At 36.0% G+C, this 25075-nt stretch overlaps 1 protein-coding gene across 1 annotated transcript; it reads left to right on the top strand.

Annotated features, from left to right (window-relative positions):
- The first annotated feature begins 15819 nt into the window (after positions 1 to 15819).
- LOC113315962 lies at positions 15820 to 20725 on the top strand. The gene is made up of 3 exons (XM_026564200.1): positions 15820 to 15967; positions 17540 to 17844; positions 20609 to 20725. Exons 1-3 carry the CDS (start codon positions 15820 to 15822, stop codon positions 20723 to 20725), a joined length of 570 nt encoding a protein of 189 aa, XP_026419985.1.
- The last annotated feature ends 4350 nt before the right edge of the window (positions 20726 to 25075 follow it).

The raw sequence follows: 25075 nt of genomic DNA, 5'->3' as shown, positions 1-25075 counted from the left end.
AATGCAGGAAAATTGATTAAGAGGACATTCACCTCATGTAGAACCTAATCATTAAAAAAAACAAAGTGCATAAGAGTCGGAAAAACCATAGCACATTAAGATCGATACCACAGAATTGCCTTGTTGATTAAATTTATGGCAACAAATTAAATTCGTAAGAATATTTGAAGTGTTTAAGCATACCTGAAAAGAGTTAATAGACATTTTAAGAAGTTTTACAAAAGAAAACTTTTCAAAAAGCTTTACTCCCTCTGTTTCTGAAAGACCGTCCTCTATTCCTTTTTCGTCAGTTTAAAAATTGTGTCCAGCTTCTGTTTATAGTCATATTTTTTGAATGAACTCTCTAATATATTCTTGAATTATTTATAATCATAAATCCATTTTTAACGTGACCCAATCTAAAATATTAAAGAAATTAATATTATTGAGAAAACAAATATATCATTCATTTCTTTTAAGAAAATATACATTTAACTTTAAAAATTAAATTCCTTATAAAGTTTATACTTCGTAAATAAAACTAGTTATAAAAACCCAATGTGACCAAACTTGTAGTACAAAAACCCCACTCAAATGTTGGGATTCATTAAAACTCCATCTTAAACTAAATTGATACAAAAACCCAAATTTTAAAAAATCGATACAAAAACCCCAAATTTCAAAATTGGTTTCATCAAATTTTGTGATGAAACTAAAAATTGGTTCCGTCAAATTTTATGAGGTTTCATCAAATTTTATGATGAAACCAAATTTTGGTTTCATCAAAATTTTGTTTTTTGAGGTTTTTGTGTTACTTTTGTTTTGGTGGATTTTTTGTGGATGGATAGTGACACTTTTGGGGTTATAACTCGCGAACCGCTTTATAAAGTCGATATTTTTTAAATTTTCCCCTTATATTTCGTATTTATAATTCTCACAACAATTTTGGATAGTCTTTATTGCTAATATTTTTATTAAAATAAAATAGGTAAGTAACTAAGAGTAGTCAAGTAAAATAGTATGGTCTCCTTAATATTTTGAGAAAGTCAAAATGGACTGTCTTCGTGAAACTGAGGGAGTATTATTTTTTGACCCGGTGTTTCCCACAATTATTATATAAGCCAATATCCGCCTCAACTAGTGACGGAGAGCTGTCAATTACCAAGCCCGCCGGTAGCTCTACTCCGTAACTGATGGACGACAGATTTGGTGCATGAATCTTCACTTTAGATTTTCCAAAATAACATAAATCAATGTGCAAGTTCTTCAGTGCAAGATGTGCAATGCATAAAACTTCCTGTTCCAATCCATCACAGTGTATCAAACTCAACTCTTGAAGGATGGGGCAGTTAGAAAGTAGTTTTTCGATCGAGTTCCCATTCTCAAAATCCATATATCTTAACCTTATAACCTTCAGCCTTGGAAAAGACACCTTGTTTGGAACATTAAGTTTTGCCCTGTCTAAGAGCAACCACAGTCACGACCAAATTTGGGTACTAAACCCAAATTTGGTCCCCGAAAGTGCCGCAGTGGTGAGGAGTAAACCCAAATTTGGTCGCCAAATTTAGGGTTTGAGACCAAATGTGGTCGTCGACCCAGACTAAAAAAGATATAGTGGGACGGAAGTATTAGGAGCGTATGATACCAGGCGTAAGTTTAATCACCGTATACAATCAGGCGTAAGTTTAATCACCGTATGAGTCATGCGCATGTATAAACTCCGCCCTCTTCAAACGCGTCAGACGCTGTTAATACTTACGCCTGAAATGGGACGCATGTATAGAAAGCGTATGAATGAGGCGCAGTTATAAAAAACGCCTGGGCTGGGCGCATGTATTTTGAGCGTCTCTGTCTAGGCGTATCTTTAATGTGCGTTTAGGTGAGGCGCATTTATAAAGAGCGTCTGTTAGCAACATCCACTATAAGAGAAGATCAACTTGCAAGCATGTCAAAGGTGCTTCCCTCGACCTACCACAAAGAACCTTCTTTCCCCTTAGTCACTCACCCAAAGACTGGTCCAGTTAGCTGTCATCATCCGTTGCCCCTATGTATGTGAGTTCTGCTCTTCTAACTCTAACTGATCCTCTTAGCAAGCTACACGCCTTGAGATTGTTTAGAGATGATGGTGGTGATTGCTCAGCAGTACCACTAGGTAAAAGACCAGCAGCAACTACCACGCAGCTGCTGCTGCTGTTGTAATTACTACTACTGCTACTATTGAACAAGATGAGACCGCTGTTTGCTGGCAAGAAAAGATGTGTGGCATGTAAGGAGGGAGAACTGGCATTGCAGACTGAATGGGACGCACTTTATATCTCCGTATGAATGGGACGCACTTTTAATCCCCGTCCCTGTAGACGCACTTACCATCCCCGTCCCATATCCGGCGTTAATTATACCTACGCCTCAATCAAACGCGCATTATACCTACGTTTCACTCAAACGCATAATATAAAGCCGCCTAATCAACAAACGTGAATATAATTTCCGTCTGACATCGGGCGTGTGTATAAGTTACGCTTCACCAAATTTGGTGTTCTACCACTGCGCTTGAACACCCAGAATACCAAATTTTTTTGGTTTTTAGTCTTACTTTTGGTATTTGGTCCGTCTCATGGCTGTGGTTGCTCTAAGAGCAACCACAGTCACGACCAAATTTGGGTACTAAACCCAAATTTGGTCCCCGAAAGTGCCGCAGTGGTGAGGAGTAAACCCAAATTTGGTCGCCAAATTTAGGGTTTGAGACCAAATGTGGTCGTCGACCCAGACTAAAAAAGATATAGTGGGACGGAAGTATTAGGAGCGTATGATACCAGGCGTAAGTTTAATCACCGTATACAATCAGGCGTAAGTTTAATCACCGTATGAGTCATGCGCATGTATAAACTCCGCCCTCTTCAAACGCGTCAGACGCTGTTAATACTTACGCCTGAAATGGGACGCATGTATAGAAAGCGTATGAATGAGGCGCAGTTATAAAAAACGCCTGGGCTGGGCGCATGTATTTTGAGCGTCTTTGTCTAGGCGTATCTTTAATATGCGTTTAGGTGAGGCGCATTTATAAAGAGCGTCTGTTAGCAACATCCACTATAAGAGAAGATCAACTTGCAAGCATGTCAAAGGTGCTTCCCTCGACCTACCACAAAGAACCTTCTTTCCCCTTAGTCACTCACCCAAAGACTGGTCCAGTTAGCTGTCATCATCCGTTGCCCCTATGTATGTGAGTTCTGCTCTTCTAACTCTAACTGATCCTCTTAGCAAGCTACACGCCTTGAGATTGTTTAGAGATGATGGTGGTGATTGCTCAGCAGTACCACTAGGTAAAAGACCAGCAGCAACTACCACGCAGCTGCTGCTGCTGTTGTAATTACTACTACTGCTACTATTGGACAAGATGAGACCGCTGTTTGCTGGCAAGAAAAGATGTGTGGCATGTAAGGAGGGAGAACTGGCATTGCAGACTGAATGGGACGCACTTTATATCTCCGTATGAATGGGACGCACTTTTAATCCCCGTCCATGTAGACGCACTTACCATCCCCGTCCCATATCCGGCGTTAATTATACCTACGCCTCAATCAAACGCGCATTATACCTACGTTTCACTCAAACGCATAATATAAAGCCGCCTAATCAACAAACGTGAATATAATTTCCGTCTGACATCGGGCGTGTGTATAAGTTACGCTTCACCAAATTTGGTGTTCTACCACTGCGCTTGAACACCCAGAATACCAAATTTTTTTGGTTTTTAGTCTTACTTTTGGTATTTGGTCCGTCTCATGGCTGTGGTTGCTCTAAGTCCGACAGTGTCAACGAGTCACAGGTAAAAAATGATGGAGGAAACACAAAGGATGCTGTAAATCCTATTGAAAGATAAAGTTCTCCAACTTTGCGCTTTATAACAGTACTCATCCATTTTTTTACTCGGATTTTATCAAAATGGTGATCCCAATTGAGATAAAATTTCTGAATTTCAGGCTTCTCTTTGAGATCTAATGCCGTGTCCAAAAAAAGCATGAACTGTTGGGTTTTCAAGTGTATTTCTTCTTGAGAATTAGAAAAAGCCCGCCATTCACGAAAATCAAGAGTGGGGATAGAGTAGGATACATAGTTCCATCTTTTGGATAAAATGCAAGTAGACATAGCATATTTGGTTGGAAGCAAAGAAAGAATACGATGAATTAGTTCAACAGGCAAATTACTTATCTTATCCTCTCCCCCACCCACATTGCTGTTTTGCAACATGATTCTCAATGATATTTCCTGCAGAAACAAAATGGGAACGGGTAAAGAAGAAGCTTTGCTCTAATATATACTTTCAATAAATTATTTAACCATTAATCTTTCAGAAAAGCATAAAAACTAAAGTTGAAGATGACCACTTATCCCTCCCTCCTTAATAGCGTACCCAAAACCTTAGGCATATAGCTCAGGCTTATTTTAGTCGGTTGTCGGATAGAAATATTTTCTTTAGCAGAATAAACCATTAAAAAGAACATAGAAACCAATAGAAAAATGTATCTGATAATGCAAAGTGCAAACAGTGTAATAAGATTAGAATGTGAATAGCGAAGTTTTACCCATAAAAGAAACAATTGGACAATTTCTTTCAAGTTTAGGTTTTGTAATCAAATAGGGTGCACGCGATCACTAGCTAGATTTGTTGACAGACAAAAAAAAAACTATGTTAGTCATGTCATCAAACGGTTTGCACTGGTTGTGTTCTCCTTGACAAAGAGTTCTTAAGAGTTTGTTTACCTTTGAAGAAAAAAACTCCTAGAATTTTGGTGTAGGATGTTAGTACTGGATCGCCTTCACAAATAAACAACCCCGCCTTTTATAAAAACTTAAAGATTCAATCGCTCGACCTAGAAAATAAAACAAGATCACTAAAATATTTAAACAAATCTAACCAAGTAAATAGAAAATCTAAACATATAAAGAAAATAAGATTTCATGCCACCAGCTGCAACATACTCTTTATTTCCTAACTAAATTATCTTAAACTAGCCAAACTAATACCAACGAACCATAAATAAAATGATTCCACCAGAAGTGTCGGTTGGAAAACGATTAATAAAAAAAATAATTTTTTAAAATTTTAATAAAAAATTATAATTCATTGTTTTCTTTTGTGAATGAAACTTTTTAGTCCCATATTTTGGAGTTTCCAAGTTTTAGTAGTTTTAAGAAACTATATAAATCTTTTAGTCCCATATCGGGGAGTTTTTTCTTCTTAAGTTGTATTTGTCAATTATATAAACAAATTCACTATTTTGTAAAATTTATGGGAAAGGGGTTGCTCTATATTTAAAGGGACCCCCAAGGGAAAAAAATATTTTATATTGTTTTCTCAAGCGTTCGAGATTTTCCTTTATGGTTTTTTCGGAGTTGCCAAGCTCAAGTTGAGCATCTACTACATATGCTAGTAGTAGGTGTATTAGGGTGTTTTATCCTGAAAATATCCGTCCTGTGAGGGCTATAGCATCACTCTTGAGTGTAGCCGGGCGCTAATGTCTTAAGGGCAACGTGTTGAACACGTGACTCACTCTGTTTTTTCCAAAGTTTTGCCTTGTTGCTGTTGCGGAGATATGGGGAGCTCATTCGTTTCATCAAATCGATCACTTCCATTATAAAGGAACTAAGTTTCAATAACTTTTGCTTATTTGATTTTTCCTTGTTTTTGATTATTGCACCCAACAATCTTAAGACATTAGTATTTGTAATAATTAAAAATGGTTGGTTGGTTTGTGAATCATGGATGTTAATTGTGGAGTGAAAAACAAAAACGAATTTTTGGTCAGCTGTAGAGTTTCGAGTTTATCTCTTAACCTAGAAGGAATTTCGATGAACCCTTTTGACACAACGTAGTAGACATCCTGATATTTACCCACGTACAATTTCAGAATTTTTGGAGTTGTAAAAATATTTTTTTGATATTTTACAAAACTGAGAAACGTTCCTGAAAAATTCTGATGGGCAGAATTTTGTTGTTAATTAAAGTAGTTTTTATGGGGTAACCATGAGGTTTTTGGTATGGTGGTTCAAACGAAGTTTATTAATCTAGATATTATCTTCAAAACTCATATTTTATCTGAAGCAAGGTTTGTGAGATATGGTGTATTAGGTGATTGGGAAATTACCGTGTCCGTGGTCAGAGTATAAACGAAGTTTGTGACATGAAATTGAAAAGGAACATGGCTACCAGGCGCATGTGGATGAACAAAGGTCTTCCAAAGCTGACAAAGGCAAGAACATCAAACACAACTCTAAGCATAGTTTTTGTAATAAAGGTATGTTTCGTAAAACTGAATCCGGCATTACTTTAATTAAGGGTGATTGTTATGTTTGTAAAATTCCTGGCCATACGGCAGTAAAGTGTAGACAACATAAAACCTTAATTAGTAGAAAGTTAATGCTAATTTAGTTGAAACAATTTAGAACGAGTTCATTGACATGATGTCGGAAGTTATTTTAATAACCAATATGAGAGACTGGTGGGTGGACTCTGGAGCCATTAAGTATGTTTGTTAAAACAGAGACCTGTTCACCTCTTATCAGAGGATAAGGGATGTCGAGAAACTCTATATGAGTAACTCATCTGCGACAGAGGTTGCATAAAGGGAAAGGTCGAGCATAAGCTCATATCTGTGATATTTTCACATTGAATGAAGTTTTCATGTTCCGAGCATATGAAAGAATCTTGTATCTTATTCTCTTGAAGATGGTAAAAGATCGATGATCTTAATTAAATGTGGAAAAATTGTTATAACTAAGGGTATTGATTTTTTAGGCAACAGTTATAGGACTTAGGGTCTATATAAGTTTAAAGGAAAATCTGATGAAGTGAACATAGTTCATTCTTGTGCTTTCTTTTGTGTGTCTTTGAATGTTTTGCATGGTAGACTTGGAACCGTAAAATTATAAGTCAATGCATAAACTGCCTAGCATAGACTTGGTACCCAAATTTAGTTTGGATCTTGAACACAAAAGTGAAATGAATTTGCAATAAAATCTTTTAGCACAAATGTTCATAGTAATTCTAATCCCTTAGAATTAATTCAGTTAGGCCTAGTTGACATGAGTTCAACCCAAAACCACTATGGTAAAAGATGGTTTATAACTTCCGTAGATGATTGTACGGGGTACTATCTTGTATACTTGCTTAGGGATAAGGATGATGCCTTAGAAGCCTTAAGATATATAAACTTGAAGTTGAAAACCAATTAGAAGCCTTGAACATAATAATTGTATCCTTAAGGAGATAATAATTGCCATGTTGATTAGTTCAGGATTATCTGCGGTCTTGTGGGAGGAGGCAGTCCTCTTAACTAGTATATCCTTAATATAGTACCCTTAATGATCAGATGAAACTCCATATGATTTATGGAAAGGTAGATGACCTTCTTATGAATATGTCAAAGTGTGGGGGTGTTTGACTAAGATTTTCATTCCTCTTCTTAAAAGAACTAGATAGAAACCAAAAATGTTGATTGTGTCTTCATATAAGGTATGATGAGTATACTTCTACATATAGATTTTTGGTTGTGTGTTCTGATTTTTCATACTTTGGTGTGATTTTTCTGACTTTGTTGTGAATACTATTACATAATCTAGGGATGCTGAGTTCTTTGAACATGTTTATTCTTAAACCTGTACCTCATTAGAGATGTGTTGTTGATCCCCTAGATTTATTTTCAAATAGTCAGAACTTATCTTAAAGGAAGATAAAGTTAAGGTTGAGCCTAAGAGAAGTAAAACAATTAGACTTGAGACTTCTTATGAAGCCGACTTCATAACATGCTTAGCTTAGTCTAAGCCCTGTACTTGTAAAGAATGCTTGATATCTACTGAAACCCCATTCTGGTAAGAAGCTTCATTTAGTGAAATGGACTCAGTCCGTTGGAGCCTGACTTGGGAGGTTTATAGTTTACTTCCAGAGAATAAGACCATGAGATGTAAATGAGTCTTTAAGAGGAAACATTAGGTATACGGAACTGTAGAAAAATATTAGGCTAAGTTTGTAGCTAAAGGCTATAAACTAAAAGAAGGTGTATATTTCCTTGATTCTTATTCACATGTGACGAGATTTACTTCCGTTGAGATGCTAATTGTTATTGTTGTCATAAACAAAGTAGAGATACATCAGATGGATGTTAAGACAGCTTTTCTAAAATCTTGAACTAGATAAAGAAATTTACATAGACCAACCTGAGGACTTTGTAGTGAAAGGTTATGATGACAAAGTTTGTAAGTTGAACAAAATTTTGTATGGTTTATAAAATAAGCACGTAAACAGTGACATGGAAAATTTGATCATATGATAATGTGTAGTGGATTTAAGTTAATGAATCTGAAAAGTATATTTACAAGTAACTTGTTAAGGATGCTTGTGTGATTGTATGCTTGTATGTTGATGATATGCTTATACTTGATACAAACATAGATGTGATTAATTCCACTAAAAACGTGCGCTGAATGAGAACGTTGACTTGAAAGACTTAGGCCATGTTGATGTAATCTTAGGGATGAGGATTAGAAATTAATCTAACATATGTAGTCTTTGTCATTCTCATTATTTTGAATTTGTGCTTAAGACATACAATCAGTGTGATTGTAAGCCTTCTTGTACTCCGTACGATTATTCATGTAGACTCAAGAAAAAAGGGTAATGGAGTATCTTAAATTGAATACTCAAGAGTTATAGGATAACTGATGAATTTACTGAAATGTAAGAGTCCAGACATTGCCTATATTTTGAGTAAGTTAAGTAGATATAATTGTAGTCCAGAGCAATAGCATTCAGATGCACTGAGTAGAGTATTATGGTACCTAAAATACTCTATTACCTTTTATTTGATTTGTCAAAGGTATCTTGCTGTCCTTGAGGGACTTTGTGACGTAAACTGGATAGTTGACTCAGAGGAGTCTAAGTCTACGAGTGGATATGTTTCACTCTAGCATCAGGGTTTATTTTTGGAAGATTTACAAACAAACATATATTGCTCAATTTATTATGGAATCTGAGAGTATTGAGTTAGATAAAGCACGAGAGGGGGTCGAGTGCCTAAGATGCTTTTTAGAAGACATTCCTCTCTGGCATAGGCCTGTGCCAGCTATATCTATACGTTGTGTTAGCCAAGCTATAATAGCTAAAGCTGAAAATAACTAATCTCAATCGGTATTATTTCCATTGATTGGATAAAGTCCAAGGAGAATATTGCGCAATCTTTGACGAAAGGTTTATCCCAAGAGATAGTTAGAAATGCATCGAGGGGGAAGGGGCTTAAGCTCATAAATTAAACTTCCATGAAGGATACTCAACCTTGATGACTGGAGATCCCAAGATCAAGGTTTAGAATGAGACAACTAATTTGTGGTGGGTAAAGGTAAACACTATCAGAGAATTTTATTCTCTGTCCCTTCCCTATGGTGTAGACGTGATAGTGTGACTGCATGTGAAGGATGATTTTTAAGAAGTCTTAATGAGTTCTATAGTTTCAATTTAAGATTGAAGTGGGGTGTAGCAGTAACACTCTTTATGGAAACTCACCTATCTGAATGAGGAAGTGGGCCGCTTCCTATGAGAATATGAGCTTTGATTCTCTAGAGAATTCTGAGAAACAGGATATGTCAAGGGCCAAATTGGACAAAACGGCACGAGCTTGGCAGCAGTCTTGGAGATATCACCCGTGGTTGTTATCGCGAATTACATCAAATGCTAGCAGTTCAAGACATAGTTCACTGTCTCTAGCAAGTAATTCCGGTAATATCTCACTAAGAAAAGGTTCAAGACCTCATGGACACCTCTGCCTAAAATGGTATTTCCTGCACTTTTTATGTGATTTTCGTTTTGATGGTTTTGGTATTACTGGAACTTAGGACCTAAAGGTCACTAAGGGTTCACTAGTTCATGCTTTTTCACTTTGGTGAAATATACCTATAGTATCACCATGTGAGAACTAAAGATGAAAGCTCTCAATACTATTATGATTTATGCAATCCATAGTATGACCCTAGGGTCAACACACTTTTGTGTGAGGGAGAGGACGTAGAAATGACTAGTATGATTTAAACACTTGCACGATCAGTCTGTTTGGATCGTGAGTTTGGGATGTTGATTTACCAAGATCTATCTGTGTTTTCATGTTTTATTGAGTTTTCATTCATGTGGGGGATTGTTGGAAAACGATTAATAAAAAAATATTTTTTTAAAGTTTTAATAAAAAGTTATAATTTATTGTTTTCTTTTGTGAATGAAACTTTTTAGTCCCACATTGTGGAGTTTCCAATTTTTAGTAGTTTTAAGAAACTATATAAACCTTTTAGTCCCACATCGGGGAGTTTTTTCTTCTTAAGTTGTATTTGTCAATTATATAAACAAATTCACTACTTTTGTAAAATCTATGGGAAAGGGGTTGCTCTATATTTAGAGGGACCCCTAAGGGAAAAAAATATTTTATATTGTTTTCTCAAGCGTTCGAGATTTTCCTTTATGGTTTTTTCGGAGTTGCCAAGCTCAAGTTGAGCATATGCTACATATGCTAGTAGTAGGTGTATTAGGGTGTTTTATCCTGGAGATATCCGTCCTGTGAGGACTATAGCATCACTCTTGAGTGTAGCCGGGCGCTAATGTCTTAAGGGAAACGTGTTGAACACGTGACTCACTCTGTTTTTTCCAAAGTTTTTCCTTATTGCTGTTGCGGAGATATGGGGAGCTCATTCGTTTCATCAAATCGATCACTTCCATTATAAAGGAACTAAGTATCAATAACTTTTGATTATTTGATTTTTCCTTGTTTTTGATTATTGCACCCAACAGTGTCTTGGATTTGAATTCTTAACGTCGACGTAACCGGCACAACAAAGCCGCAACAAAAATTTCTTTCACCTACAAAAACTGCAATCTGAGTAATATTTGAAAATCGAGTGTTCTAATTTTTCAACTCACCAAGATATTGATAATACCTAACTATAGAGCAGAAGACAACTTTCGGCTAGGATACTTGGCTAAATGAGATCAGATATTCGGAGTGATTACGTACCCTAAGTTTCCTTTAGGTTGGTTTTTGTTAATATAGTACTTGTTGTACAAGTCTTTACTTGTGGTAAATTTTCCAAAACAGTACATATCAGTCCCTCTTAAAAGTTTAGGCTGAGCGTAAATCGTAAATGCACAAGAATTCAAGATTATACTACGTATTAAAAAAGGAATGAAAAGGCTAGAGGTACGTGTGAAATGAAACTAGATTTATTCTCTCGGATCTCAAAATAAAAAGTCTAACTCGTAAAGGATAAAATAGATCATAACCCGAGAAAAGAAAACGCTTCCAGTTATATCATAGTCCAGTCCAAGACGCAGCGTTTATATTTTGGACCATATATCATTCCACAGGTTTACCATTTTCAGATTGTGCATACCTAGCACTCTATATTTTGGACCAACCAACGCCTCAAGTAACAAAATGAGAAACGCCTCAAGTAACAAAATGAGAAAAAGGAAAAGGGAAAGAGAGGATATTATGAGTAGGGAAGCATAAGAATAAAACCGACCTTTGTTGTGTCATGGGTTACTTGCCACACTTTGCTTTTCCCTGTTTTCCAACGTGGAAAGTCTACATAGATATTACGTAAGAAACCACTAAGTCGGTTTCACGAATCTTCTTTCCATCTTTCTCAAACCTTCTTCATTAAGATTCTGGTGGAGTTGTGATGAATATAAATACAATATCATCTACTCCTTTCATCAACTTAAGTTGTAATTTGTTTTGTGATTCTTGTGTCTAAGAGCTTGTGTCACTGATCAAGATGAGTGATCCCAAGTATGCTTACCCATACCCTGCTCAAGGTAAATTATACAGATATGGGTTTTCTTCTGCTTCTCTTAATTTAGTGTAACTTGAGCATTTTTATCTCTCTCAAAATTTGTGATTTGAGACAGAGGATTGAGTGTACTTTGTCTTCCCTTGGACACCTTTGAAATGTTTTGTGCAAGCAAAACCTAACTTTTTCATGAATGGTGGTGGGCTTTTCTTCTTTAGAACCCCCTTTTATTATATATATATATATATATATATATATATTTAGACAAGTTTTGGTGAGCATGGCAGATGTCAAGTTGCATGTTACTTCTTTAGAACCTTGACATTACTTGCTCAAAGTTAAAACAATTACTGCGATAATCGACGTAACGATTAGTTGATGAGTATGCCGAACGTTAATATCAACAAAATTGATTCAAGCAAACACAAAATCACAAAACAAACTATCCCACCAAACCCCTAACATTACTTGCTCAAAGTTAAAACAAATACTGCGATAATCGATGTAACGATTAGTTGATGAGTATGCCGAACGTTAATAAATTGAACACCAAAAATTAGTAAAAGAAAAAGAAAAGGAGTTTTTTATGGAGTTTCTTATGCGAAACGAATGCTAGGAAATCGTTAATGAATTAGCCATTGCCTACAACAGTTGCAAGAAATATAAACAATACAGACTAAAAATTTAATCTAGGGTTTTTATGCATTACCTTCTTCTTTTATTCCTCTTCATCATCATCTTTTTGATTCTGTTGATTTTTTTCATGAATTACAACAGGGAAGCAAGGAAATAAAAATATAGAAAACACCACGCGTTTTGCGTGAGAAACATAGTTATTTTCCTCTTTTTTGCCGATCGCACGCCTCTAATTGTAATTGCATGGTTTAATGTTACGAATTGCATACGTATATACGTAAAGAAAAGTCCAATTCTTTTTTTGGCACAAACTCCTAATTTCAACGGATTTCCTTTTATGGGTGTCAAAGATTTCCTTTTTAAGAGGAATTTTTAAGAATTTCACGTTTTAAGAGTTTCACTTTTTTTTTTTAATTTATTTATTTAACGGGTTTGCAAGTGAATTTTGTCCACCCTTAATAAAGTACAGTTAAGTATAGGTGTAACCACGGTGTAACTAAATAATTCAAGTTTAAATTTTAACATAAGTATTGTTTACCTACTTTTTTCAACACCGTTACTAACGGACAGTTAAGTATTTGATGTACCCAAATTATAACCAAATTTTAATTATTATTACCAGTAGAATTATGTCAAGTGTCCTCACCATAATTTCTGTATTAGAAAAGACCTTTCTAGGCCAATAGGAAGCGAGGGTTTCATCACCGTTTAATATGAGAGTTTTATTTGTCAAGGTCTTCAAGGAGGAAGATTTTTTTTTTGATATTGGTGTTTGTTTATCTGTTGATAGGTTATTATCAAGGCCCCCCTGTTATGGCACCACCACAATATGCTGCCCCACCACCAAGAAGAGAACCTAGTTTTCTTGAAGGATGCCTTGCTGCTTTATGTTGTTGCTGTCTCATTGATGAATGTTGCTGTGATCCTTCCATCATTTTTATCAGCTAATTAGTGATCTTGATGAATTGACTAAGAACCATTTTCAGCTTTTATTGTCTTGTTTTCTTGTATTGTGAACTTGTGATAGGGGTTGATATTAAGTCTTAAAGAGTTGCTCCTTCAAGATCTTTGGGTTGTATTTTTTATGTAGTTTCTGAAGTAAAGGCATGTTTTGAAAATGGAAATGAGAGCATCTCAAGTTGAAAATTCTCGGTTTAGTTAGTTGGCATGTATCCCAATTGTTTGCGAAGTTCTCCAACTTAAATGTTTGAAAGCAGCGTGTACCACTGCCACTGGCCATACGATATTCTAACTTGAATGTTTGAAAGCCCTCAGTCAGGAGGCCTAGCCCTACAAAATGTACTCACACACATGGCTATAAACAAGGCATTTTCTATCTATGGTCAACATCTACACCATAGCAAACATGAGCACCTTTCTTTTGTTGCACAAACTACCTGAAGCATCATGGACCTTTATCCCCAAGTCTGCTAATTTACTTAGATGGGTTGGTCACAGAAGCAAGCGACTTTCTCATCCCACTTAGCTACAACACCATTATTTACTGATGCCCAATGCCAAATTATAATGCACCCACTCATATCAGGGCACCATCTCGATATTTTTACAAAAATTATTAGAAACACATGTACATCAAAATAACTCTTTTATTAGTTTGGTGAAAACACTATACATGGGGCCTGGGGGTGGATTCTAGCGAGAGAAGACAGGCGGCTGATGAAGGTAGCCGATTTCAGCCGATACAGGGGGATATTAAACTTGGCATGTCTTGTGGTCAAAAGTTCGGAAAACTGCATAACTTGGTTGGCTGTGCGCTCGCATTTTTCATCCAAGACCTGTAACGAGAAAAACAACAAACCCGATTATATTGTATTAAAAAGTGAATAATATATACTACAGTTCAATAAAGACAGCAGAACTCAAGGAAGGTAGGTTTTTGGCTAGTAAAACTATTTGCTTCCATGAAGTTTCGCCTCTGAAATCTCAAGTTAAGGCTCGAGGAGTTACAAATGTGATTACTTGATCAAATTCCGCCTCATATTAAGATGGAGATTATTAGAACAAAGGACTGAAAGGAGAGTCGTTTTGAATTTAAGGACACTATGTTTACATTTGTTCCTAGAAGTGCTAATTAAAATAGCACATGTTTTATGTAAATATGCTTATTATAATCAGGAGTTGGTCTACTCATGACCCTCTTCATATAAAATGAGAGGTAATTGATCTGACTTAATCAAAAATAAATAAGTAAATAAAGATAGTAGAAAAAAGATTACGCACCATATATTCTCCTGTTATTTCTTGGATGTACCTTTTCTTGTCTCTGTTTCTCTTCAATGACGTGTAGGCTTGAAGATTGAAGGCCGAGGACCTCTTCCTCTTTCTTCGAGACTCTTCTTTCTTTTCGAAAAAAGGATAGCAGGACCTCTTTGTATCAAATATGTAGTCTTCAATTTCATCTCTGCATGTAAAGTCGCATACACACTCTTCCAACCACTCAACATGAGATTTAGAAATATAACCACGGACATCCAATATATCCCAAATAAGTAATTTTAGTTGGAACAAATTCAAGAAAGCCAGTTTTTTCTTAAGATAGGTTTCCTTGAAAAGGTCATCAGAGTCGTGCAATTCATGGGAGAGCTTTGAATCGAGTTCTTTAAGAACCTTTACATGGTGAAGCAAAGAATCTTTTGTAGGACAGCATTCTTGGTCAACTACTCCATTTAAAGCTTTAATATAAGCAGATTGTATAGAACTTAAATATTTGAAATATCTATCAATAATCCCCATTTTAAAATCTGAACCAGTAGATCCCCAGTTATCAATCAAATTCACCATATCCAATTGGGATAAAGCATACTTGTCAGTTTCCCGGAAAGCTTCCATGATCACTCGCTAATAAAACTTCTATAAATTATGTACACACGTGGATTGATGACTCAAGATAATAATGCAGAATGGATGTGGGAAATAATAGTGATAAACTACGCTGGACTTGTCTCTTTTTATAGGGAAACAGTAGAACTAGTTAAGGAATCTTTAGTTAACCCAAAACCAATATCATTCTAAAAATAAACAACTTCTTAAAATAAATACATTCTAAAAACAATAATTACCTAAAAACTAATTTGCGTTGTTGTTGGGATTGTTTAATGGGGCCCGTTGTTTTGGTACTAGTATACTACAAGTGACTCACACAGCAGAATGAGTCACATACTTGGAGTAGGTGTTGACCGATTCCAACCGTAGACGAGATGGCTCGACTGAAAATGCAATAAAGCGACGTGAGACCGATTCCTACCGTACAAAGGGCAGTGATCGTGGATTACTGTCAACATGGTTGTTATATTTTACAAGTGGCCGGCGGTAATCGTTATAACAGAAACTAAAAAAAAAAATCGACTGATTGACCGAATGATTGACCGTAAATTGTTAGGCGTTCAACATTTATATAGGAGACCAACCTACGCCCGGACAAAGCAATGCAGCGTGAGCTCGCCAGATAACGGACCACTTCCACCGAATGCACCTAGTTGGTGTCAAGCCCCATTTGATCCGGAAGGAAGTTTATGTTAGAATGATTTTTTAGGGACCATGGTTTTTTTGAGGGACCGTGATTTTATTAGACCACCTTCCCTATAGTGATAAGGGCTGTCCTAAAACGTTGAAATGACTAACCTATCCTTAACCTAATTTAATTTAAAACCAACCTAATAACCACCTATATATATATATATAACCACCACCTCCTCCCACCACCACCGCCCACCATCTCTGATTACCACCACCACCACTTCCGATTATCACCAACCACCGATTACCACCACCACCACCACCGCCCACCACCGCCGATTACCACCACCACCACCTCCGATTATCACCATCACCACCTCCTCCCACCACCACCACCACCTCCTATTTAAGAAATGTAACAACATCAATGCAATCACAATTAAGTTCGGTTACATAATAATTTTATTGAATATAAAAGACGCCAGTCGCAACGTGATTCTGCCATGGGACCATTCCAGAGGTATTTTCCAACAAACCCTTCGCTTTAATTTGATTTTGATTGCTTCAATCGAATAGAAATCATCAAAATATGGTTTTAATAGGAGTTACAGAGCCATGTTCGGTTAGGTCGATTTTCCAAAAAACCCTAGTTTACTAACCGAACTTCTTGAAAATGAAGAACACGATGAACAGTTCGGTTCTATTGGATTTAAAACTAAGTCACCGAACTCTCTCTTCGGTTGTTTCGCAAAAAAAATTAAAATTGCAAAGTAACCGAACTCCACCCTTAGAACTGAAAAAAAAAAACAAATCCAGTCTAACCGAACTGTGTTGTTGTGGCCACTATGTTGAGTTCCAAAATAACCGAACTTAGCCAATAGAGTCCGGTTTGTTCGCAAAAAAATTTAAAACTACAAAGTAACCGAACTTAGCCAATAGACGCTGGAACTTCACATTTTTTTTGTTTGTTAAGTTCGGTAACTTCATAATTTTATCGCAGAAACCGAACTTTGTAAACTTATATACTCTTATATTACGTAAAGTTCGGTTAGATCAAAAGTGCATGCAACTCCTAGAAATTATTAGAGAGTTCGGTAACCTGCGTGTTTGAAACAAGTAACCGAACTACACTTTCAGATGAGTTCGGTTACTTGTTCATCTCACGGGGCAACCGAACTATAGCTTCAGATGAGTTCGGTTACTTGTTCTTCATATAAAGTAACCGAACTGTTCAAAATGCAGTTCAAATCCGGATCATTTTGAAGATTAACAAATATTCTAGGAGAGGATGGAGATGAAGAATCATATGAGTTTTCATCATTTGAATACTCAAACTTAGTGAATTGGAAAAAAAAATTATTTTTCATGTTTTTCTCCTTCATCTTCTCTAATTCAACTCTCTCAATAATTCTACTCAACTAATAATAAACCCATCTTTTAATTTAATCTCACTAATTGTTTTTAACTAAATCATTCACTAATCATAACCTAAAATTAATTAAGAGGGTAGATCAGATATTAAATAAATAACTAGATATGGGGTGACCTAGAATTACTTCTAATGCCTTTACCCAAAATAAAACCATGGTCCCCCAAAAAAAACCATGGTCCCCAAAAAATCGTTGTTTAAGTTCTGTGATGGCAATTGTCACCTGCATGATGGGTCTCCATTTTGGGCATGTAATTGTACACTTCAAGGATCACAAGGATATGATAATATCTTGTAAGATGCCTGCCGCTGGTCTAGTTGTTGCTGGATTGGTTTTGGACTTCTGCGGGATGCACATAAACAAAGCGCTATACTCTTTTAGCTACACATGCGTCACCTTTGGTGATGGGGGCATTCTTTTGGTTGGAATTTGTGTGATGGTTGATGTACTTGGGTTTCGAAAACCAGCACTGGTTTTTATTAGATTTATGATCAGAGTAAGGATTAGATAAACACAAGACCAAGAAATTAAAGTGGTTCGGTCACTCGACCTACATCCACTGATGAAATCCCGTAGGGATGATTGTTTATTGATCAACAGTAGTACATACTGACATATCTTTACACTTACATTATGTTTCCTATTTATAGAAGTAATAGGAATCAGTAAATCCTAAGACTATCTAGATTAAGCTTATCTAACTAGATTACACAATCTTGTTACTGACTTGGTATTCTTGTTACTGACTTGGTTTTCCAATCTTGTCATTGACTTGCTGGCATGCCATTATTCCAACACCCCCCCTCAAGTGATGTGTTCAACTTGAACTGTCATTGAAGAAGATGGATGCGAAAAAAATTTTATATTGTTCTTCTCTTCCTCTATACAGTCTTCAGATGGTGGATTCCTCAATCTATAACTTGAACATCATCAGAGTAGTTACTTGAGATGCCACAGTACCACTGGTGTATGAAAGCTCGACTTAACGGACCTTGATCTTGGTAAAAGCCTTTAACTCCACCATTCACTATTGTCCAGATGATGTGACATGGAGAATGCAGATGATAGAAACATAACTCCATAGTAATTCTTAAAAAGGGTTAGAGAAAAATAATATATTGAATGGGCTTGATTGGAAAAACAAACATGCCCATGAAATAGTTTAAAAGATTGATTTTAGCCTTAGCAAGTCCATGAAAATCAATAGACTAGAAAATTAATTAGGATAAAGAAAGCATGATCAAATGCTGTAAAAGAAATCGACCATATTGGATATTTTCTGGAGTAGCAAGAGGAAAATTTGAATTGGTCGTCGGGATATTAAATCGATAAGAACAAAAAAATGAATTGTTCTCAAAATTGACTTTGGAGTAAAACCCAAATAAATGATGATATGTTTGATCTAAAAAAAAATCCAAAACATAGACGAAAATGAAATTGCTGATGCAAGGAAACCAACAACAATGATTATAAGATTAAGAGAACAACAAAAGAGATTTGTTATTCAAAAACTGTTGATCAAGACAAATAATGGTATGTGATGAACAGTCATAAATATAACAACCCAGGAAGAAGCCAAGAGTAATAATGAGTGGATGAATAAACAACCACTGTCAGATTTTCAATTAGTTTGCCAAAAGGTGATGGCTTATCGAACTAACCAAAGCTCTTTACAAAGATAGCAAAACACGAAGAAAACGAGCTCCACTTCCTTATTTTGGATTTTAAAAATTGATTAATTCACTACAAAACAAGTAGCTTATAGGGACGGTTGTTTTGAAAAAACCGTCCATAAAGAAGGATATTTGGGACGGTGATGGCCTGACCGTCCCTAATAGTCATAAAATATTTAAATCAAGGCTAAAATATGTTCGTCCCAAAAAAAAACATGGCCAAATAGTATTAGTGACGGTGGAACAGGGGACGGTACATAAACTGTCCCTAATACCTCTTGGGACGGTTTTTTGTCCTCTTGGAACGTTTTTTGGCCGTCCCAAGAGGCCTTCTCTTTTGTAGTGATTCTTAGCTAAAAAGCTTAGATGAGGATTAATAGTAACCTTCAGTGCTTACCATTTATTTAGGATCAATACTGAAGCTGATTCAAGATTAGAACTTGATAATACAAAAAAACAATATGCCTTCTCGACGAGTACTGGCCTACTGTGGTATCAAAATAAGCCTTTGAAGTTAAAAGCAAACTTGCAAATACAGCTTTCAACTGATCAACAAAAGCATTAGATAACGAGATCCAAAATTTAAGGAGAATCTGAAGTGGCTTGACCAATAAAAATAAGTCACACAAACTGCGACATTGAAGCAAGATATTATGGAAATATTTCCGGAAGTTTTGAGATCCGAAAATGTAAACGATTCTTGACAAAAATGAACCAAAAATTGAGAATCTGATTCACTTGGTAACCATTCTTATATAAAAATTCTTAAAAGAAGAGTAATTTGATTATAGTGGAACACTGATATCTAATCCGCTAAGATGAATCCTCGTGATACTTGAGGTATGCAAACACACACTTCGACTGAAAAATTATATATCCCAAACAGTAAGGGAATAATCATCGAGTTACGGATTTTAAAAGAAAGATGAGTTTGGGTAACTCATCTGATGAAGATAAAAGAGAATAAAATGATTCGTTGTTCAGCATAACTTGAGTCAACAACGACTTAATTCTTCGACTCATAATGATGAGAATATGAGACCAGAGACAACAAAAGAATAGAAATTAGATGCGGAAGCAACGATGACGCTAAATATGATAGAGTAAACTGTGAGAAGTAATATACTTGTTCGATACTGAGTACTCAAAAAAAAAAAAATAATAAATAACATCGTCGATAAACAAAAATGAATGCGGAAATGATTGATCAGAAAAAGATATTTGGATCTTTTCCTGCTTTGTACCACATTAGATTTATGATCAGAGTAAGGATTAGATAAACACAAGACCAAGAAATTAAAGTGGTTCAATCACTCGACCTACATCCACTGATGAAACCCCGTAAGGATGATTGTTTATTGATCAACAGTAGTACATGCTCAGATATCTTTACACTTACATTATGTTTCCTATTTATAGGAGTAATAGGAATCAGTAAACCCTAAGACTAGCTAGATTAAGCTTATCTAACTAGATTACAGAATCTTGTTACTGACTTGGTATTTTTGTTACTGACTTGGTTTCCCAATCTTGTCATTGACTTGCTGGCATGCCATATATTCCAACAGTTTTTGAATGGATGGGAAGCATGCTCTGGTGATATATCTCCTTGCAGCATGCAATGTTTTGTCTGTTCTTTTACAGGGTTTCTATTGGAAGAAACCAGAAGACAACTTATTGGCCAAACGTAACAGATTCGCATAGTATAGGGTGAATTGTGGAAGCATGAGCAAAAAGCGAAGCATTTCTTCCAGGGGTGCAAATGTAAAAAGAGATTCTATACTTTTGGAGGTTAGCTAGCTATTAAAGACAGCATACCTTCTTGCCAAGTATGGTGCTGAGGATGTCTCTATCTACATGACGACCATCGGCGCCAAGTTTTATCCGTACTAGTATGGGATAACACCGGTCTTGTATCTCCGATCATCTACATAACGACCACCGGCGCCAAGTTTTATCCGTACTAGTATGGGATAACACCTGTCTTGTCTCTCCGATCACAGATAACTTTTGACAGTTCTTCTAGAAGTGTGTGATTAAGTCTCCATTCCTTGTTTTCGAATGAAGTCTCAAGTTCTTCTGGAAGTGTGTGATTAAGTCTCCTCTAAACAAACGATGTTTGTTCTTTCTTTCCACTCCCCTCTCCTACTAAACCGATTCTTTTTTAACTCCCAGTTCTTCCTTTTTAATTTTCTCTCAGATGCTCGACTCAGCTCATGTGTGGTGGTGAGGGAGCCTTTTACATTGTTCAACGAGTAAACACAATTTTGGAATCGATCAAAAAAAAAAAATCGATCAAAAAAAACACAATTTTGGAAAGGAAATATAACGTTTTGTTTTCTTTGGTATACTCGGAGCTATGACTAAGAATGATATGTTTAATTAGTTGTTATTATCTTTAATCATGGTGTTTATAAGTGTGTGTTCCTGGATATTTCAGATTTGGCTAAGAAATTAATTCTCAAGTGATGAAGGGTTCAATTTGAGTGATTAATAAGATTTGATCCATTAAAACAGAAGTAGTAATAGATTTCTGAACTCTTCGGATCCGGTTGGGTTGGGTCCGTATATTAGTAACGGATTAATAAAACCTGGCCAATAACCCGTCATCTTCTCCACGGAAGTTCTTTCTGAACTCTGTTTTTTTTTACAGCAAAATGTTTTCTAGATCTCAAATTTCTTCGAATCGACTAACATAATAGGTTCAGTCGCTTAAATGGGTACTTACATGCTCTCTTTGCATTGAATGAAGTAGATTATACTCTTATTGGTCATTCATATAGAATTTCAAAATGGTGAATTGGATTAATCGATCGATTCTGATCTATTTAATGGATATTTTAATGATCTTTGAACTGTAAGTTTGCTTGTTTGATTAAAATTGACAGAAATTTGTCTTCAATCGGATTGATTACCTTATATTTGATCTCAATTTCGTGACATTGTGAAATTTGAAATTCCAATGTTAAAATCTTGGAACATTTTCTGTGACATACAAATTGCAGATTTCTCATCACATAGAAGGCCGGCCAATTAATAATTTCATTTAACAGTCGAGAATTTTTCTTTGAATTGTTGGTCATCTTTGCTCCGCTAATTTCCTTCTGCATCAGAAACATAATGGCGCAACATGCACACACCAAACATAGAAAGCGACATAACTCAAAGTCAAAAGATTCCATATATGTGTAACCTAAAATTAGTTTCTTAGACACTTCATTAATTCTGATAAATTGCTTGCTTCTCTCAACTGTCATTGGATTTGTTGTTATCATGAATCAAGTCAGTAGACTGCTCAAGGCAGCTTCTTAATTAATTTTCTTTCCTCAAAGATAATGTTGTCAGCTCTTCTCTTAAGCGCGCTTGTCATTTACTCCTCCTTGTCTGGTTATTTCAACTGTGATTGATGTTTTAGCAATTCAGAATTTAAGTTGACATATTAAGATTATCTCTCCTAATTCATTGGTTTGTCTAAGTCATTACTGTTTGGTTTTTCAATTCAGATTCCTTTTCTCTTGTATAAATTGCATTATGGATTTGCCTAAGATCATTCCATCTTACCTCAATGATCTGAAAATTTCTACTATTCTTCTTCTTAGCTTAGCTAGTGCTATGGCAATGCATACTGCTCAAGTTACAGTCCTTGACTTAGATGAAGACTTTGAGGAGTTCCCATTTAGATTTGCTTCTCTTCTCTGTGATGATACAAAAAGTTATTACAAAACCTCTGTCAAGCACAACCTCAATAGAATCCGGACCATCAACTCTCCAGATTTTAAGTTAGCCAAACCCTTTATTCAAGGAAATGGTATTTAGAATCTATTTGTTGTTATGTTCAAGACTAAGAAGGATATGTATATTGCTTACTTGAGCAGTATGCATTGCCTCAATAGAATCCGGACCATCAACTCTCCAGATTTTAAGTTAGCCAAACCCTTTATTCAAGGAAATGGTATTTAGAATCTATTTGTTGTTATGTTCAAGACTAAGAAGGATATGGATATTGCTTACGCAGCTAGACCAACTTTGCTCTTTGGCCGACTGTTTGCAGTTCAGCCATTAGGAAACTTGGAGTCGATTTTTGATCTAGTTTCGGAAAGAACCCTTATGCCAGTTTTGATTGATATTCACTCTGACTTGATTAATAAGGGAAGAGTTAGGGAAGTTTTGGATCAAATAGGAACCTTTGTTTCAGCTGACTATCCAGTGGGAAATCACTTTGAAGCTAGACTGATGGTTCCTCTTAGAACTCCTCTAACTAGGAAAGTTGTCATTAATACCACTCGAAGAGCTTATATCATGTATGCTTTTTACCCTAAGATTCCTTTCAGGGCTTGCAAGACTTGTTTTGTGATGTATCACAATGACCCGTTGTGCAAAGATATCCAGACGAGGATTCTCATAAGGGCCCTGCCAGTTCCAACCAGAAGATTTCACATGTTGTTGTTACAAACTTGCAGTCATCTTCGGAAGTTGGAGAAAGCTCTAAATCAAAGGATAACTCTGACCCCTCAGTTGCTGGAAATGATGTTGATACTGCAGTTCTCGATCATTCGAAGCCATCAGCTTTCTCAATAAGCCTCCATCTAGTTGCAGCTCTCAAGAATACAGGTTCTTCCTTTTTCTCTCCTACTTCCTCTTCTGCTAGACCTAAGTATTCTGCTCTTACTATTAGGGAACCAGTTATCCAAGATTTTACAAATTCAGTTCCCTCTCAATTTTTTTTGAGCCGTGCTGGTTTTACTAATTCTAGTGAAAACATTACTTTTGATTCTGATGGACTTATGCATGATAGAAAAGGAAAAAGAACTAGAACCTCTTTTGAGTCTGTTGTACTTGGAAATAGCTCAGGGATCACCTCTTTTAATATGATGCCGACTCCACGCTGGCCTCCTTTGACATCTGCTGCTCCTTTTAACCCGCCTGCTGATCTCTCCTTCAATTCGGGTTGCTCGAATTTCTCTGCAAGTCAGAGTTTTGCTGATGCCAACATGATCTGGTCAACGTCGACTTCTGCATTTGCTCGGAATGTCTTCTCCAGTCCTTGATTTATCTTTAGCTCTGCCTCGAAGATGAACTACATTTCAGAAATGGTTATGCCATCAAGCTCATATGTTGAAATTTCCCATTGTGTTGATCAGAAGGAAGCTTTTTCGGAGCCCTTGATTCTTGAGCCTATGCCCTTATCAATGCTACCACCTGAACCTGAGATCACTGATGAAGAATTTGAAAAAGAAGTGGATTTGATGATGATGGATACTGACTCTATGTATGCGGAACCTTCAGATGCTCATGACCTAGTAAGTTCATATACTCTACCGCTTATTTCTGTGTCTCTGCTGCTTAATTATTTTTTTTGTTTTTTTTTTCCTTGTTGCTTAAATTAGTTTATGGGTTTTCTTTCTAAGATGAATCTTGTGTTGGAACATAAATGGATGTTGCTCTGATAGAAAATGGTTACATGTCTTAAACTTATATAGGAAATTTAGATATGATGCTATATGTTTGATTGAAACTATGGTAGATGAGGAGACTGTTCGCAAATATGTTCATCATTTACCCTTTGATGTTTGGTTTGTTATTCCCTCGGTGGGTAAGTATGGAGGGCTAGCTTTAGGTTACTTTGAAAAATCCAACATAGAAATTATAAACTCTTCCTTCAAAATGATTCATTTGGTGTGTGACATAACTCCGCGTATTAGGAATTGTCTTATTTCTTTCGTGTATGGATCTTTAAACAACTTGGGTTTGAAAACACAGTGGAACCTTCTTAGTAGTATAAACAATGAGGCAAACAGACCTTGGTTACTTTTAGGTGATTTCAACTTTATCATGCATGACTCTGAAAAACTGGGTGGTAATATTGAAAACTCGATTGTTCCGAACTTTGTGAGAAATAAAATGATTGAGTTAAATCTGAATGAAATTTACTCCTTTGGAAATCCTTATACCTGGTGCAATAAACGATTCAAATTTCCTGCTGAGCTTATATTTGAAAAGTTGGATAGGGGTTTTATAAATGATAAATGGATTTCTTTACTGCCGCATACTAGA

This window comes from Papaver somniferum, chromosome 10, assembly GCF_003573695.1.
Source record: "Papaver somniferum cultivar HN1 chromosome 10, ASM357369v1, whole genome shotgun sequence".
In the NCBI taxonomy this organism is placed as follows: Eukaryota; Viridiplantae; Streptophyta; class Magnoliopsida; order Ranunculales; family Papaveraceae; genus Papaver; species Papaver somniferum.
Note: the sequence above shows the minus strand (reverse complement) of the source record. Positions and strands in the feature narration are given on the sequence as shown.

Excerpts from the sequence above, each read along its gene's own strand:
- LOC113315962 (XM_026564200.1), top strand. The coding sequence starts at position 15,820 with ATGATTGACCGTAAATTGTTAGGCGTTCAACATTTATATAGGAGACCA. Across the intron at positions 15,968-17,539 it reads AGCCCCATTTGATCCGGAAG|GTTGTTTAAGTTCTGTGATG; the intron begins GAAGTTTATGTT and ends CCCCAAAAAATC. Across the intron at positions 17,845-20,608 it reads TTATTAGATTTATGATCAGA|CATGCTCTGGTGATATATCT; the intron begins GTAAGGATTAGA and ends ATGGATGGGAAG.